At 41.5% G+C, this 17,457-nt stretch overlaps 1 protein-coding gene across 15 annotated transcripts; it reads right to left on the reverse strand.

The window, feature by feature from the left end:
- Positions 1-156: 156 nt before the first annotated feature.
- On the reverse strand, positions 157-16,305 carry Unk (RING finger protein unk). 15 transcript variants are annotated; one of them, XM_071723411.1, is made up of 12 exons: positions 15,933-16,305; positions 14,971-15,180; positions 11,563-11,985; positions 11,289-11,491; positions 10,851-10,978; positions 10,549-10,752; positions 10,070-10,262; positions 9,662-9,930; positions 9,367-9,579; positions 9,120-9,275; positions 8,880-9,050; positions 157-8,754 (listed from the first exon to the last, which is right to left on the reverse strand). In XM_071723411.1, the coding sequence occupies exons 1-12, from the start codon at positions 15,989-15,991 to the stop codon at positions 8,599-8,601; spliced, it is 2,385 nt and encodes a 794-aa protein (XP_071579512.1). In that variant the 5' UTR covers positions 15,992-16,305; the 3' UTR covers positions 157-8,598. The 15 variants fall into 15 exon arrangements, with proteins under 15 accessions (XP_071579512.1, XP_071579505.1, XP_071579492.1 ...); XM_071723404.1 differs by having other exon boundaries at positions 10,851-10,981; XM_071723391.1 differs by having other exon boundaries at positions 10,851-10,993.
- Positions 16,306-17,457: the final 1,152 nt, after the last annotated feature.

Consider the following 17,457-nt stretch of genomic DNA (forward strand, 5'->3'; position numbering starts at 1 on the left):
TCACGGAGATTAGAGAAATCTTCATTTCAGTCATTTCTCGCCTCTGACGCCACGCTCTAACATGGCCGCGGCGAGTACCTCAAGAAGCCTTAAATCTTTTTCAAATATAGTAGAACCGACATATAATAGAACGCAATAACCGCACGACACACCAAATAAAATTGATTCAATTTTTATTGATTTACAATGTTTATTCTTATAAGACACAACTTATGGTAAAATAGCATAAGAAGCGATAACGAACGATCTGTCCTACGAATTAACGTACACAATCGTCACTATATCCTTATCGTTATCGTATTATCGTTATTAATCCTTTTAGCGTATAAACTTTCAGTCGTCAAAAATAATGCATTCGAACGAAATTCACCTCTTCCTTGGTTCTCTCTACCTACTACGCGCTACTTGGTAAAATCTTTTAAATCTGTGTATTGCCAAAAATACGTGTCTCGTCGATATCGTAATTTCTTTTTGTCCATCCGAGCGATGTGTATCCCTCGTTTTTATTTCTTACTCAGGTTGTATAGATTTGTACTGGTATCCATTAGAATATGCTACACCGAAGAAGAGACAGAGAAAGAGAGAGGGAGACAAACATTCAAAATGGGATCAAAATGAGTCGTGTGATTTAAGGTAGATCTTCCGATAATTTCTTCAGATATCCAGACACGAAACTCCGAAGCTCTCGATCAATGTGCGGGAAGAAGATATCCCTCAATAGAAACAGGTGAGTCGAGAGAAGCCGAATATATTCTCACGAAAGACTAAAGAAATTCAATTTTGTAGGTGCCCCCACACCGATTTCTCTCGATCCACCTGTTTCCAGTGGAGAACACGAAAGATTAATGTTCATTTCTACCAACTTTAATCTCGATTTTACTTATCTTTTTTAGTTCTAAGAATTAGAAGAAGGTAAAAAGTAAGTTAAAACCGAGATCGAAGTTAATTTGCACTGGTAAAGATGGACCTAAGGGCGACTTCGACTAAACTCCGATTAAGTTAGCCGGCGATCCAGCTATAACATGATTTCATCGTCTCGATCTTTTCTTCCACATTAGGCAACAAATAATTAATAATTCTAATCACATTAATAAAATAGTACGGATGTTAGTTAATTACCGACTAATCGAACCGATCGCTTGAAGCAAAATCTTCAACTGTACAATTCATCGTTTTTTATCCTTTTTTCTCGTATCTTGGACAACAAATAATTAATACTATCGGTGTTAACAAAATAGTACAAATGTCGCTCGCTAAGTTAATCGCTAATCGGAATTTGGCCGAGGTCAGCCCAAGAGCGCCGCGAAACTTTCCGTCTGACGACGATGTTATGCAAAACGATCCCATCGTCGATTAAATATCGTTCCGTCGATTAAAATTGTTCTCCCCGAGTTGCTCGTTCGCCAACGTGTAGCCCTCGAGAGATCGCGCGAGAGAACCCCGCGGAATCGCAACCTCCGTGACGAAAAGCGGCGGCGGCGGCGCACTCCCCCGACTGAGGATTTTAGAAGTTACAAAATTACAAAAACCCGCATCGCGCAGAAAGTCGTGCGGAAGAGATATGAGTCGGGTGGGGAACAAAGGGACGTATATAAATATACGCATATGTAGAGAAGCAGCCTGATCGGAACGACAGCCATCGTGGAGATCCTTAATTGTCCTTTGCGTGGTACGTTATTGTAACAATTCTCTATATACCTCAGTTCGGGTAATTGCGCGACTAAATTGTATCTATTGTTTCCTTTACACAGGACGAACGCGCGCGCCCTACGAACAATCGTGTCGCGACAGCTTGCAAGCCTTGCGTCTTCGTTTCGTCGACTCACCACGGCGAGATCTCTTATTCGCTAAGAAACGACGTCTCGCGCGAGAAACTCGGCACGCCTCTCGTCGTAGATTCAAAAAACAAAGAACATCTCAATATATTAAATTATATATATATTAAGAAAATGGTACACATAATTTTCAATTTATAAGCGCTACCTAATCGCCTTAGAAACTACGGGACGTAAAAATAATCGCTAAAAAGAACTCTCTCTCGGCTCCTGCGAAATGCCAGATAAGAAAACGTTTTGTTCTGCGCACGTCTAGAAGCAGACAGCAACAATAAGTAATAAACAATTTCTTTTTCTTTCTTTCCTTGCGCCAACGTAATTTTGCGACCTGACTTTAATTAAGCTTATGACAATAAATTACAGCAGTCTTGATATCGTTTTATCGTCAACACTTTGTACGACCTTCTCGAGAATGCGGTTCTTGTTTCGATCCACGCAATTTGTTACTCTCCCTTTATTCTTTCGCGCGAGGGCCCTTTGCGCACGCCACGTGTGTGCATTGAAAGAAATTTATAAATGATACATTATCAGTGGTTCATCCTGTGAAAGCAACGAATGCGACTGCACGAACGAAAGGTTTCTCCTTATTCTCTTTGCTTTCGCGACTCTCGTTTCTCAACTCGGATATTCCGGACGTTCCTGAATCGATTGTTACAAACACACCGTGCGAGCATGAGTAAAATAGATACGATTCGTTCACGCAATAGCCCGCAAAGTATACAATACTTAGTACCTTAACCGCTTAATGTATAAGTACATTGCTTTTTTAAACACCAGAAGTTACACAATATACGAATATATCGATTCTGCTTTCCTACGCCGAGCGTATCCAAAGTCGAGCTGTGTGAGAGAGCAATGCCTATTGTTTCTCTTTATATATATATATTATGTACATATATCAAGCTTACAAATATAAGATTTGTTTAAACGCGTTTGTTTTATTTTGCGCTGCCTCCTGACTTTTAATGGCCTCAAAAAGCACTACGCCTAAACATTATACACTGTATCGGAAGACGGCGTTTACCGTAATATTGCAAAAATAGTAAAAAATTTAAAAGGGGGCACATTTCTATACACAATTCCACATTATCGAGAGCTACGGAGAGCGCTCCTCGACGCTCCTCTCGCGAATCTCCAATCAGAAAGTTGATGATAATTTACGTCTTTGCTGCGTGTAATCACACATGTTGGTTCGACGAATTTTTGCGAAATGCGGTTTTCCCCCATGAACGGCCTGAGAATGCGGAATTAGCTATAGAAATTAGAAACATCAACAGATCACATTCACTTCTCGCAGAACGCAACTTTATTACTTTCATAAGTCTGTCGAAAAATGGCACTGCTTGCACATCGTTCTCTTCATGCAAATTATTATTACGTTTCCCTCGCTTAACGTAAAGAGCTTGTTAAATAATATGCGAGACCACTGCGGGCTATGTAGGTGGCCAATTTACGTTCGCTTTCCTCTCGAGCGTGCTCCACGAACTTGCGACTCGATCGTTTCCTTTTTTTCCTTTCCAACTTTTATAGAAAATTTTGGCGATGAAATATGAGGGTGCAAATGACTGTTGCGCGGCTTTCTCGTTGATTCTGTTCTTACAACCGCTAAGACACGTACCTTGCAACGCAATTACAACTGCTGAAATACTTTGTTTCTCTAGCAAGTAAATGTAGCGCGAGTAGTTACCAGTGCAAGCGTTACTTTACGCATTCCAGAATTATAAAAAAGGTGGAAAGTGTCCATTGAAAAATACGAATATATTATTGAAATGTATAATTGAAATCTATTAATTAGAAATGACGATGAATTAAAATTCCATCGATGAAATTTAAATATACATTCGACATATATCGAAGAATGATCGTAGAGACAATATGAAAATTTTTCATTGCAGTATATCAATCGTGACTGAAGTTATGATTCTAAAGGAGAATATATAAGTGGCATACCGAGCGATTTGGTCTAACTGTAGGCGTGATCACAGTCGTACAGCCATTTGTTACCTCGTATTTTTCACAAACAAGCCTAAACTCGGATCACGTAGGTTTGCATCGACCGTCACTGCGCTCCGATGAATCAACGGATAATTAAAAATATAATTATATCGTGATGTCATAATGTTCCATAATTGACTAAGCGACCATTCGGTTGAAAGATAACGGAGAATTAATCTATGAATCTAGGCAATTTTTGAGATATCTCAAAGAGTTCGTAACATAAATATTTCGAAGATTATAAATCGTATAACGATCGTAATAATGCGAGTCGCAGTAGATAACGTTCTTACTGATAACGCGAGTCGGTTCTTCCGGAACAACAAGGAATGTCCGAAAAGTCTTCGCGGACATTGAGCAAACGTTTTCCTCTTTTTTTTATTCTTTCGCAAACAAGAACACACATTTCGCTACACAAATAAACGAAAATGGATTTTCGTGATATCTAATATCAAGGATAAGCCATGCCATGAAAATAACAAATGCAGTAATCGTTATATCAAAATTACGAGTGATTAAAGGACGACACAGGTCTATAGCAAGTACTTTTAGTTATAAATCGTGATATAAATGTTCAGCAAATTTCCCTTTATAGATATTACAATTTTTACGCAATTATTATACAATATTCTAGTGATTATGTGTATGCTTTTTTTTCGTCTGAACCGTGCCGATAATTCCTCCCCGATGTTGTCAAAATACCCGTCCACCTCCCCCCGCGCCAGCCGTCTTGCGCGAATTACGCAAAGTGCGACGGGCGATCACGTAATATTTTCAACTAGTGCACAAACAAACGCAATTACAATGTGGCCCGACCCCGTTTACAACGCAGAGGAAGAGTTATTCGCACAGGACAGAGCGTATAACGTTTGTAATTGGTATTATTGTAACTTGTCAAAAATATAGTGTTCAATTTTAATTCGCCCTATTGTTGGTTTTCTTTGTGCAATCGAAGTAAACGTGTTGAACGCGTCCTAAATTCAAGAGTCACATTCGTATAAGCATTTCAGCAGGATTTTGAGATTTAATTTCAAACACGGATTAGTCGGGCATTGCCTGAAATATTGGCGATACTCGGAACAAACTTGGAATTTTGCTGCTCGACATATACATTCATTATCGACATCTCTATATATATATTTCTTTCTTCATTTCTATAATGGTGAGAACCAATTATTATTAAAATTGATCCGATCAAACGTTTGATTTTTAGATACGATAGATAATGATCGAGCGTACACAACGATAGTATGTCATCAAAATGCTCCAAAATGCGCGAGATAATTGATGAAACCAACAACGGGGGACAGTAGTATATAAATATTCAACTGTATGTTTTCTTTGTTACACGATAATATTAGCTAATCATCCACTTTGTTACTCTCCTATTACTCTATTTTGTAGCTAAATTTGTTGCTTTCACAATAATTTATATTCTAAATATATTTTATATTTTTAATTGTGTTATTTAATTGTTATAGAAGTAAAATAGTACAATATATTGTAATTGTTTGTAATATTCATATAACCCTATTATTCAGAAATATCATTTCTAAACGTTCCGTTAAACGTAACGCGATCGTAACTTTCCTCCGATTATTCAAAACATGAAAAAGATTCTCTCGCATTTTTTCCGTATACAAAGAACTGTTATGACTTGGATATGATCCCATTATTTGTAACATTGTTGCCTTAGATACAAATACTGTGGAAGGAAGTTCGATCGCGGAATATTATTAAAAAAAAAAAAAATCGCATTCTTTATAAGTACCTTTTTTTTTTAACAATTTCAACGATTTGGTAAACGCGATATTTCTTTTGTCGATTATTGTAGACTCGTAGATCTCAATATCAATTGGGAATTTACTTTCTCTATCACGTGGTGCACACTAGCCATATAAAAACTGAGACATCGAAAATAGTGCACTAATTGCTTGATATTTTATCTTTTATTTTAAATAGTTAAATCTAATATATTATATTTATACACACGTAAATAGTGCCAAAATGTGCCAAGTGGACACGTGAGGAAAAATACAAAGAAATGAATATATTTCAATATTATAACATTCCTGTACTTATAAAGAATGCATTCGAATAAACGCAAGAAAAAAATGCATTATTATAATGTTTCTCTCTTAAATCCTAAATAGTTCTTTGAAAATGGTGTTATGGTATATGCGGCCTCTAAGAAAATTAAAATATGCCGTCTACTTATCAGGTGAGATCTCTCATGAGACCACGTAATGTTATATCGACCGGAAGAGTCGGAAAGAAGAAATGAAAGGAGAAAACCTTGGATATTATCTAGATATTAAAAATGTCAATAATCAAAAGAGAATGGACTTTCTATCTCTCTAAAATTGCTTCTTATATCCTCAATCTAATTAAGAATGTAAAGCACATCAAAGAAAAGTTTATTTCAATAATTCTTATTTATTCCTACATTATTCCGTATTGTAGTATAATTTTTAAAAAACAGTAATCTTTAGACCATATATACCATAATAGAGAAAATTGTAATTTTCATTTTTAAATAACATCTATTATATTTTAATATTAATAATATGCAATAAAAAACTGACGTAATAAAAACATTCATTTATTTTTTGGCCTCACTTTTTGACACTAAACTATGAAGGTAATTGAAAAGGGTGGAGAAAAATAAACGAGAAAGAAAAAAAAACCAGTAACAACTAGCGCTGTTGCGAATGTCAGAGAATTCCACAATTAAGTAAATGTCTGCTACAACAATACCCCTTTGTGTTACAGATAATTAAAAAAAAGAAATTCTCGATTATATCTCTCGGAAGATTAATCCTGTGTAAACTAGTCAACGTCTTACAAGTCGCGTAAAAGTGTCGTTAGATGTTTTGTGCGGGGTATTAAACTTGAGTTTAATAATTTCATAATTCTCGAAATTGTAATAATACATATGTATATTAAATAAAAGTAGTCTTTAAAATTGATTATTGTAACATTTCATGTCTATATGAGGAAAAAATTTGATAATGCTGTCCTATCTATCCTATAATCGTTTATATCTTAGGCAATTATATATATATATATTTTTTTTTTTCTCATCATGAGTGTATAGTCATTTTTTTAATCATAGAGTTTAACAACTACATCTTTAAAATGAATATACGCATAGAGCCGGGTACATAGACGTACTTCACACGTCCTAATTAGCATACTTGTAGCATGCCACTGAACTGTAACACGTATGTCACGTTTGACTTGTGTATGCATTATATTTTTATATATATATATATTTATGAGTTAATTTTTTTTTTGATTAAATTGAAAAATCCTAAGTATCTCTAACATCCTTACATCTACAATTGTAAAAGCCTACAACACGAAATGAGGGTAATTGGTTCAATAATCTAATTGAATAATTGATTGAATATTAAACTTCTTCGTTACTATCACACACTATTTAATTTAAATGTCCTCTAATAACTCCATCGCAAATACTAGTACACAATTAAGCATATTTAAGACCTAAAAAGTGGATTGTTACAAAAAGTACGAAACATATACAAGCCACATTACAGAAAGAAAGAAAGCAAGTGTATTTTACGTAAAATTGTTAAAAATATTGATCATCGTAAACTTCGATGTGCCCGAAGTGTAACTGTTTTCCAACTGCCGATATACTTAATGAACGTAACGAAAGGCAGAACAAATTGAAAAAAGAAAAGAAGAAAAGGAATAAGCGGTAATAACACCGATCGATAGAAAATAAACGAGAAACAAATGAGATATATATATGTATAATACCTTTTATATAATAAAATTGTTTTAGCGCTATCTATATTTCGGTTGTTTTGTAAACTCCCATACTCTTTATAACTATATGAGAAATCTTTGTTATTAGATATATAAAAACCTAGAAATTATATAATATATTCATATACCTCTTATATAATATTTATATCTTCAATATTAGGTTTTCAACGAAAAATATAAAATTTGTTAATACTTATATTATTACATTCAGTACGAATCAATTGGAAAATCCTATTAAATATATAGATTTAAATATAATAGAAATATCATTTTTTCTGTGACATACGTTTCACAGCTCAACCATCGAGAAAAAAATCCTCCCATTTTTTTTAATGCAAGTGGGAGGAGACTTTTGTTGCGTTTATTAATATTATTAATTTTTCTTTAAACAATTATATAGTTTTCGAGGTCCCGAAACTTTGTCCACAACTGCGATTATATTGTTCTCGTGCTAAATGTTCTGTAACCCGCATATATTTGCGTTGTAAACGCTGAATGTGTATAGTTAACACCCTGCTAGATATTTATTTTGAATTATGTATAAAATAAAACATCTTTGTTTTTTCTTTTTTAGGATCCATGACGCTTACATTTGAGCGTTACATTTAAAAAAATGTGATATTCACTGAATATACATACATATGTATGTATGTATATATTTACTGAGAGAGAAATGTATTTTATTTTTAAGATTACACCAGTAAAGATTCTATCATATTCGCGTACTCACTTTAGCGATAAATCAATTGTATTCTTAAAGTCAATTGGATTCTTGCGGGTACATGCTTACCGCGATAAGAAACGTGTTTTTCAGTGTTGTCACTGTACCAGAGTAAAAATACGAGTCCTTGCAAAATCGTGATACTACTCACATGATATTCTTTCAGAGTCTGCGGCTGCCAACGCCTCTTCGTTTTCTTTCTAACGGAGAGGCGGAAATTGTAACAACAGGATTCTAAGGAAAGGTTCGGGTCTAACTTGTTGAGACTACTGGAGTCTGACAGTACGGGCACTCGCGCTGACTCGGAGCGCACGTCGAACAGACCACGTAATGATTGCAAGATAGGGTGACCGTACGATTCTGCTCCTCGCAAACCATGCACTTTGTTGCCGTTTCTCTGTACAGCACCTGGCAATACAGCAATGTCAATAAGCTACATAGCATATAGAACATATGTATTCTAGTATCTCTAGCCATATCCACTCATTTGAAAGACACCGATTGTTTCGGCGATTTGTGACAAAAGTTCTTACCTTTTCCACCTCTTCCAGATCCGAGCGCAATTGCGATTGAATCGATTTCAAGGTGGCTATCGATAGTGATCTAAGCTCGCTTGTTTTCCTCAGTGTATGAAGATACGGGCCGCCGTTGGACGCCTTGTTCTCGACCCTAAGCGCTTTCAGAGCCTGCAAAAAATCCATTCTCTGGAGCACGGCAAATTGGGGCTTCGATATCGTGAGATGATCGCGCGCTAAGTTAGGGGAGATATTCACCTCGTCCCTTTGCTGTTCGGCAATAGTCGCCTTCCTTTTCGCCTCCTCGCTTTCCAATTGCCACGCCGCGCAAGCCGCGCGCGCTTGATTAATACGCTCGTCCCATGTCGCCAATTGAGCACGGCTCGATGACAGTTCGTCTCTGAGCCTTTGTACCTGCAATAAGCGTGGATATATACGACCGATATCGTCACTGTCTTCGAGATATATCCGGGAGACACTCTTCAACATATCGTGCAATTCTAACCTCGGACAACGATCCTGTGTTACTTGGACTAATGGAAAATGCACTGACCAATGGAGATGCTGGTAGAGTGGGTTGCGTACGCGATGGTGACATTCCTTGGTTCGCAAAATCGAATAAACTACTATTGAATCCACTAAGCTTAGAAGCCGAGCTACTAAGTTGCGAAATATGATTGCTAAATGGATCTGATATCTGATTTATAAAGGGCAATGTCTGAAATTAACCGAAGAAAAACAAGTTAGTAAAACCATTTAATATTTATCATAATACGGCCGGATAAGAAAGGTCAGCTTACGGATTCCATGGAATCTTGATGAGAGAATCTCGATCCGGTAAGAAAACCAGTTTGTAATTGCTGAAGCGGGCTCGACGTTGATGGCGAGAAATTGGTAAGAACTGAACGTTCAGCCATGCCCGGTATATTGACCGGGGCCGAGCTACCGAGTAGACCGGAGCTAGCTAGGCCTGCCGATATTGAATTGCCAATCGGTGAATTTGTATCCCTATGAATTGAGTCGACTAAATTTAATGGGTCGTCTAAATGTAGCTCGTCTAATGCATTTCCTGGAAAAAGATCAAACATCCGCCTTAAGATATTGCATAATACGTAAACATGGTACACACATATATATATATATATATATAACTGTTACACACATATATATATATATATATATAACTGTTGGATACCGTCTACACTTACCTAGTACAGATTCCACAGTGTCGTTTGAGTAGTACGAATTCGAAAGTGGTGAAACAGTGGTTGCTAATGAGTGACTGCCTAATGTCCCGTTCAAATTGTACGCGATGTAGAGGCTCTGTTTCTGTTGGGCCTTTTCAGCTTTAGTTAACAAAGGATCGCTGTCGATGGCGACCATTTGCTTGCGAATTTCATTCTGTCGAAATCAACATCAATCATGTGATATATAAGAGAGATCCTAAATTATACGATTCTAAATTATATATCAATACTCCACGGAGTAAATCTAAAATCCAGAACAAGAACAAAGTGATGTAAATATGATTATTTTATCTATATTCTAATTTATAATTTATTAAATTGGCTCTACGCTCATGCGAAACTTGGTTCTTCCCCACTCAGGTTCTAAATTCATTCCCGAAAGTACAATGTGATATTGCCCGAAACACTACAGCGCGTTACATTGAAAAAACAAAACTTACAACTTGTATGAGAGAACTGGGGTTGTAAAGTATGTTCGTAAGTTTCTGCTGCGCAACCGCATTCATGGCGGAATTGGTATTATTGGAATTGTGCAGTTGAGCGCCAGGCGCCTTGCTGTGCGAACTGTTGCTACCCAAACTGCTGGTGCTGGCGGATTCCGAGACCTCGCCGCTTCCATTCTGCAAGTCGATCAAGCGGTAACGCTAGGTTTTCAACATGGCATAAAAATACCGTATTAAAATCGCTGATAAGTAATATAAATTAAAGCAGTCTGTGCGAAATATGAAGGATCGAGACTCACGCTGCTGTCACTGAGTGGCTTGTCCTTGTCGTGCGAGCGCTTGTCAGGTGGAAGAGCGTTGCTGAGTATGTCTGCCAGATTCGCTCCGCAATCTATAGGTACCGCCATATCCCTCGCCAGGCTCATTTCTTCTGTTGGCAACACTGCTTCCATCAACACACCATACCAACGTCCCAATATATCAATTTTGAGAAACAATTTTGACGGCTATAGAATTTAGCATTTATCAAACCGGCTCTCTACGTGTAATTCGCGAAAGGGACTCGCGAGTCGCGCGACCCACTTTGCGACTACGTCGCGAACAATCGCGACAGTCAAGACAACTAGGTAAACGCGTAATAAATTCTAGATTTCTCTCGTCGTACATGCACGGTATCATTGAACTCACAAAGCATATAATAAGACTGTTTTACGTACGATTGATGAGTGTACACTCACGGTCAACATGCGCGAAGGCGCAGAAGACGCCGCGCGGGCAGTAGCCAGCTTGTTGCACGTCGTTGCATTTGGTGGACTTGTAGATCTCCGGGTGGAACTGCTGCTCCGTGCGAGTATGACAGTACGTGCACGCATCTCCTTGCTCGCAGTTGCCCGGCTCGCCCCATTCTTCGCCGTGTTTCACATTCGGGCATGGCGTCGAGCTGCAATCATTGTTAAACATTTAGAAATTATTTCCCGGGGTCCGACTGGGCGATCGGTCGACGATACTTACCGATACTTATATTTCCGCGGGCTGCGCCGCTTGTCCTTGCTGTTATGATACTGCGGACAGGCGTATCCCTGCCGGCAGAGCCGCGGCGGTCTCTTGCACGGCTCGGTCTTGTAGTTGCTTAGCACATAATTCGTGTCCTGCCACTTCGGGTCCTCATTCATCAGATTACGCTCCTTGTCCAGTATGTTAGGCCCGTTTGACGAGGAGTTCGGATCCGAGTCCGGATTCTCCAACGCCTGGATCTCCTTGATGTCGTACACGGGCGGGCGCAAGTCATGATTGCCGTGCGCGAAAGCGCAGTGCGGACCATTCTTCACGCAAAATCCACGGGTGTCAGTGTCGTGCACGCACATGCACGTCTTGTAGTAGCGCAGATGATAACGCCTCTCCGTGTCGCCCGCGGTACGATGTAGGAACGGACACCTGTTCGACAAGATAATGTTTCACGACCTCGAGCTGACAAAACATGATGCTTTTTCTGTGCGTTCTTCTCCTTTTTTCTCTGCAATCATTAATAGTCACCCTCGCATTCCTCAGATGATGCCGATGTTAATATGCGCCCTAGGCTCATAATCCATTTTCTCTTGTTCTTATCGATTTTACGATTTACTTTATACTTCTTACAAGAATTGTTTTCATCAATAAATATGATAGACAATTAAACATTACACGATACTCTAAAATTAAACATTTCTATCCGGGAACGTTGTCTGCAATTCTTTTTTTATTACAATTACATTATATGACAAAAGAAAATAATGCAAATAATTTTCTAATTTATTGTTAATAATAAAAATAAAAAATGTAATTATTTCCAAATTAGAAGACAGAAACAAAACGGCTAAAAGTAATAAAAAAATGTATTATGTATTAGCGATGATATTGAGATACTTAGAAATTTATTGTTAGATACATTCTTTTTATGTTTTGAACAAACTATGAGACATTGAACTAGTATTTTACCGTATTATACAGTAGTATTTCACGGTTCAATCAATATACGTTTAGTTGAACGGCGAGGAAAACTTTAGTGACTCGATTACGACGCACCTAACACCACGAATAAGGTTTAGATACATAGTGATTCTTTGTTGTGCCATCGTGCCAAGTACGCGCGGGAAAATCGATAAGAGTGGGCTTCCTTTGTTCGGCAACTCATAACATTGGAAATTTCGGGGAAGAAATTCACGATGTGCCTTACGATCGCTCGATGAAAATCACTTTACGCCGAGCGGAATAAAAATTTATAGCCATAAAAATAATTTATGGCCCATTTAATGTCGCTGGGCTGCCGTTTAAACCCCACGCGACGATTTTTCCTGCGTAAAACCGAACTACCTTTCACAGAAAAAGACAGGACGATTAGACGCAATTTTTCCGTGATACTCTTGCAGAATTGTCATTGTAATATTTATTTAATAAAAAAAGTCTAAAGAAATTAATTGTTGTATACACGCTGCAAAGTTTGTTCGATTTCAGTAAACAAAAATCGAGCCATTCTGTTTCTTGCAATTTAAACAAAATGACTTGTAATTTGTTGAATGTTTTTGATTATGAAATGGCCACCTGTTTATGCAAATCAAATGCGTATTTCGAGGCACGCGTGCGTGCATACGTGTTTACGTTACTGTCGTGGAAATGAAATTACAAAATGTTAAAGCGAGGCGCCGTTAAATATGGTATGTTAATTTATGCGCAAAGTGTGGAGAACTTTAACTTTGTGATGTTACAGTGTCACTGCTTCCGGCAAAAGGTATGCCGGAATGTATAATCGATATCGCGAATTACCGGGAGATATTGCGTTTTCCATTCGGAAATCGAGAAAAAAACGGAGAACCTTAATAAATATTATTAATATAATTCTCGCAAAAAATCATACAATTAATTAGAAAAGATGCTTTTTCTCGATCAGGCTGGATCTTGATAGTCTAATAACAGTAGGTATTTCTGTGCACAGAAAAAAAAGAAGCGTCAAATCAAAACTTATACTCATATATACGCAACAATCTATAATCTTGGAAATGAGATTATATTGCGTCAAGTTAAACGAAGAAAACTTGCTTGAACGAAGTCATTTATAATTCAACCAAGAAAAAAAAGTTGAAATTCTTATAAGATTATAGATTGTTGCATATATACAAGTAAAGTATATAAATTTTGATTTGATTCTTCTTCTTTTCCTTATGTGTGTGAATTTTGTATACTTTTTCCAAATCAGTAAACTGCGCGTCGATTATTTGTCGGTCTTGAAAAAAAAAAATCACTATGAGAACGATCTAGGTCATAATTGAGAACACGGAATCGCGCTTCCTCCGAAGAGTTATCATCGCGGGATCATCGGGTATCGTCATTTATCAGGAGAGAATATTTACGTCGGAAGTGCGTTGTATCGGCTAAAAATGTCGCGGTGTCACGCCGCATTTCTCACCGGGGCAGATGTTACGTGTGCGTTACGTGTCAACGACCAACAAAGCGAGGACGGAGCACGAGTCTCCGCTTCATTCTCTCCTCTTTTTTTTCTCTCCCTCCCTCTCTCTCTCTTCCTTCTCTCAAGCCTCCGATTACCGAACTTTCGCAAACGAGCCGCCGTGAATCGTGGCAGCGGCGAGCTTCCCCGAGGAGGAGGAACGTCCTTCCGAGTCGCATTCCGAGAAGGTTTCGCATGCGTTTCCGCGGCAAGGATCTGCCCGCAAGGTCCTCCGAGAGAAAGGTGTAACCGCGTCAGGCTGTGTGGCACCTAAGGTGCTCCCGTGCGCGCGCGCTATACAACAGAATATACTTTAATTCATGTATACGACGTAGCACGCGGCCACTGGTCGATGGGAGGAGGCGGGCACACGCGGACGCCTTAAAAAAAAAAAACGCGATGCGCAATTCCGCGCCGACGACGGTGCGCGCGGTATTTTACGTTTCCCTCCCTCGCTCCTAATCCTCGGAGTTCCGCGCAACAATTGTCTCCGTGGGGAACGAAAGAGCCGCGGAAACGCGCGCGAACGCGACGACGGAACGTAAACACGTACGTGCGCGCGCGAGGGACACGTACGCGGCACGATAGCAACGCTACGTGTACATATATCGCGTTACGTTATATATACACACCTATGTGTATATATATATGTATAAACACATACGTATCACACGTATTCTTATCGTTACGAGAGAGCCGGTTGTTCGGCGATACCACGATACGAGAAAAACAGCGGTCCTCCCGTTCTCGTCGACGAAGATTTCGAGGTGGAAACATCGTCGCGAATGCCGTAACCGCTCTCTGCCATGATACCCGTACACGAATACACGTACACAACGCACACGTTCTATTCTCACTGACGAAGAAGAACGCACCGTGTGCATCACGTAACTCGCCTCGCGATGCGCAATAGAAGAATAGAAAAGGGGGAAAAAACTTACTCGTCCCCATCGGGGCAAATGCCAGTCGTCTCGTCGTACTTGGTGCAATAATTGTCGGCGCTGTAGTTGAAGGTGCGGTCCCTCTTTCTCACCGGTCTGCGCCTCCGCTGGTTCATGAAGTGCCAGTTGAAGCACGTGAACGGTCTGTGCTGCGTGCATTTGCGCTGGATGAAGAGGGGACACTGGTCGACGCGGAACTCCTTCAAGTATCTGGAATGCGAATCCACCGTGCTAGACATTATTTTTCGCCCATGGGTTGCCGCGCTCTGCCTCCACGCTGCCGCCGCGTCTCTATCTCTATCTCACTCTATTTCTCTCTCTCGCTCGCTCTCTCTCGTCACCGCCGCTCATACATGTATTTTTGCGGATCGTAGGACGCGCGCGTCGCGTATAGGCCGCGTTCGTTGCTCGCGGCTCTCCCGTTCTTCCCTCTCCGTCTCTCACTCACTCGCTCGCTCGCTCCCTCTCTCTCTCCCTCTCACTCTTCCGTTCGCACGGTCCCTCTCTCTCCCCCTCTCACTCTATCTCACTCTGCTCCCTCTCTAGCCGCACCGTTACCTTCTACTTTTATTCTATCTCTCTCACTCTCGCTATCTCTTTCCCTCCCACTCCCTCTCTCTCTCTCTCTATCTCTTTATCTCTCTCTCACACATATGTTTAATCTTTCTTCGTTCGCACTGCACTTTCGGGATGTGTGGCGGTCCGCGCACTTTCCGGCGCACAAACGGCCAACTCGTCAAGTCAAGTCGTCACATCACACGTCTCCCTCGCTCTCGCCCTTCTCTCCCTCCCCTCGCGCCTACGTGCCTTTTCTCTCGCGGGGTATCGGCGGACAGATATACGATGCGCGCGACATGCACCGCGGACCGCGGACCGCGGGCCGCGGGCTCCACCGCCGCGAAGCTAATCGCACTGGTCGTTCACTCGGGCACGCGGCCCGGCCCCGGCCGGCCGCTACTTACGTGTAATGATTCGCCTTCTCCGCCTGAGCTGTCAACAAAGGTTTCGAGTCGGACTTCATCTTGGATACAACAACGCGAGCCACCGACCAACCGCGCTCGCGCACGAACACACGCACTAACACGTACGGCGTACGCCACCGACCAGCACGGCGAACCGTCTCGATCACAGTCTTCTTCGTCTTCGCCGTCGTCACCGCCACGACCACCGCTATCGCCGCCACCGTCACCCGGTCACCGTTCGCTACCGTCGCTACTCGCTACCAATCGCTACCGTCGTCGTCCCCGTCGCCGATCCGTGATCCGTGATCCGTCGTCGTGTCGTCGTCGTCCTCTCGCCTCTCGGCCGCTCGCGCTCGCTGGCTGCTGGCGCTGGCTCGCTCTTGTCCACCCGCCCCACCCCGCGGCCACCCGCCCGGCCAGACGCGCGCGAATCCTATTGGACGGGGAATGCGGGCCGCGCAGCGCGCGCCGCGCACCGCGCAGTACGCGTTCTACGCGCCTCCGCGGGCCAATCGCCGAGTCCCTTCTCCCCCCGGGTCACGTGACGCGCGATAGCTTTCAAGGTCATTGATGTTTTGGTTCACGCGTAAACAGCAGGATCGACGACGCTAGACAACGCGGGACATGACGCGCGACGAGAACGACACGTAGCCGAATGCCCGATGCCCGACGCCCGACGCCGCCGTCGTCGGCCCTCGTTTACGCGCCGTCCCACGTCCCACCTTCTCTTGGAAACCCGCCTTCCGCTCGAGCGAATGGATCTCCTTGGACCTCCTCTCGTTCGCCCGTCGAGAGGGTGAGAAGAACTCCGAGGAGTGACGCGTCATCGTGTCTCAAAAGGACTACGTTTTGATAAGCGATAACATTGGAAACGGCCTTCCTCGCGCGGTGGCCCCGCCGGTGTTGCTTCGTTGCTTCCCCTTTCGACGCCATCGACGGGTGTGATTTATCGAACCACGCGCCGACTTATCGAAATACGAGAGCGAGAGATAAGGAAGCGAAGAGCTCGCGACGTTCTCGCTTCTTTATCTCGCTTTATCTCCGAGATAGACTCCCGGCTCGCGATTAGTCAGGTAGACGAGACCACTTGTTGCCGCCGGCTCCCCGTAGACGCTCCAGGAAGTCCCGCTCTCGCTCTCGTCGAGAATCGATAGCTCGCAAGCGGCGGCGCGCTGTCGGAAAAAAGATCGCAGCATTATCTGCAACGTTATCACTCGTGCCGGCTTATTATCACCGAGAGAAGAGTAATTCTCGCGAAGAGAGAATAAAGGGCACTTACTCCTCCGAGAATCCTCGTCGAGATCGCGCTGCGAGATCTCGAACGGAGCGACGTCCAGGTTACACCCTCGATCCTCGATCGCTGTCGCTTTCGCCGAATCTCGCGCGATGCTTCGCGCTCTTGATTTATCTCCTGCTCTCGCTCCTCCCATCGATAACTTTCGATCTCATCGTTATCCTCGTCCGAATTTCGCGCGTTCCTCGCACGCTGAATCCTGAAATCCTGCAGAGTCTTATTTATCTTAAA

This window comes from Temnothorax nylanderi, unplaced genomic scaffold (assembly GCF_030848795.1).
Source record: "Temnothorax nylanderi isolate EJ_2023f unplaced genomic scaffold, tnyl_v1.0 TNYL_tig0008_pilon, whole genome shotgun sequence".
Lineage (NCBI taxonomy): Eukaryota > Metazoa > Arthropoda > Insecta > Hymenoptera > Formicidae > Temnothorax > Temnothorax nylanderi.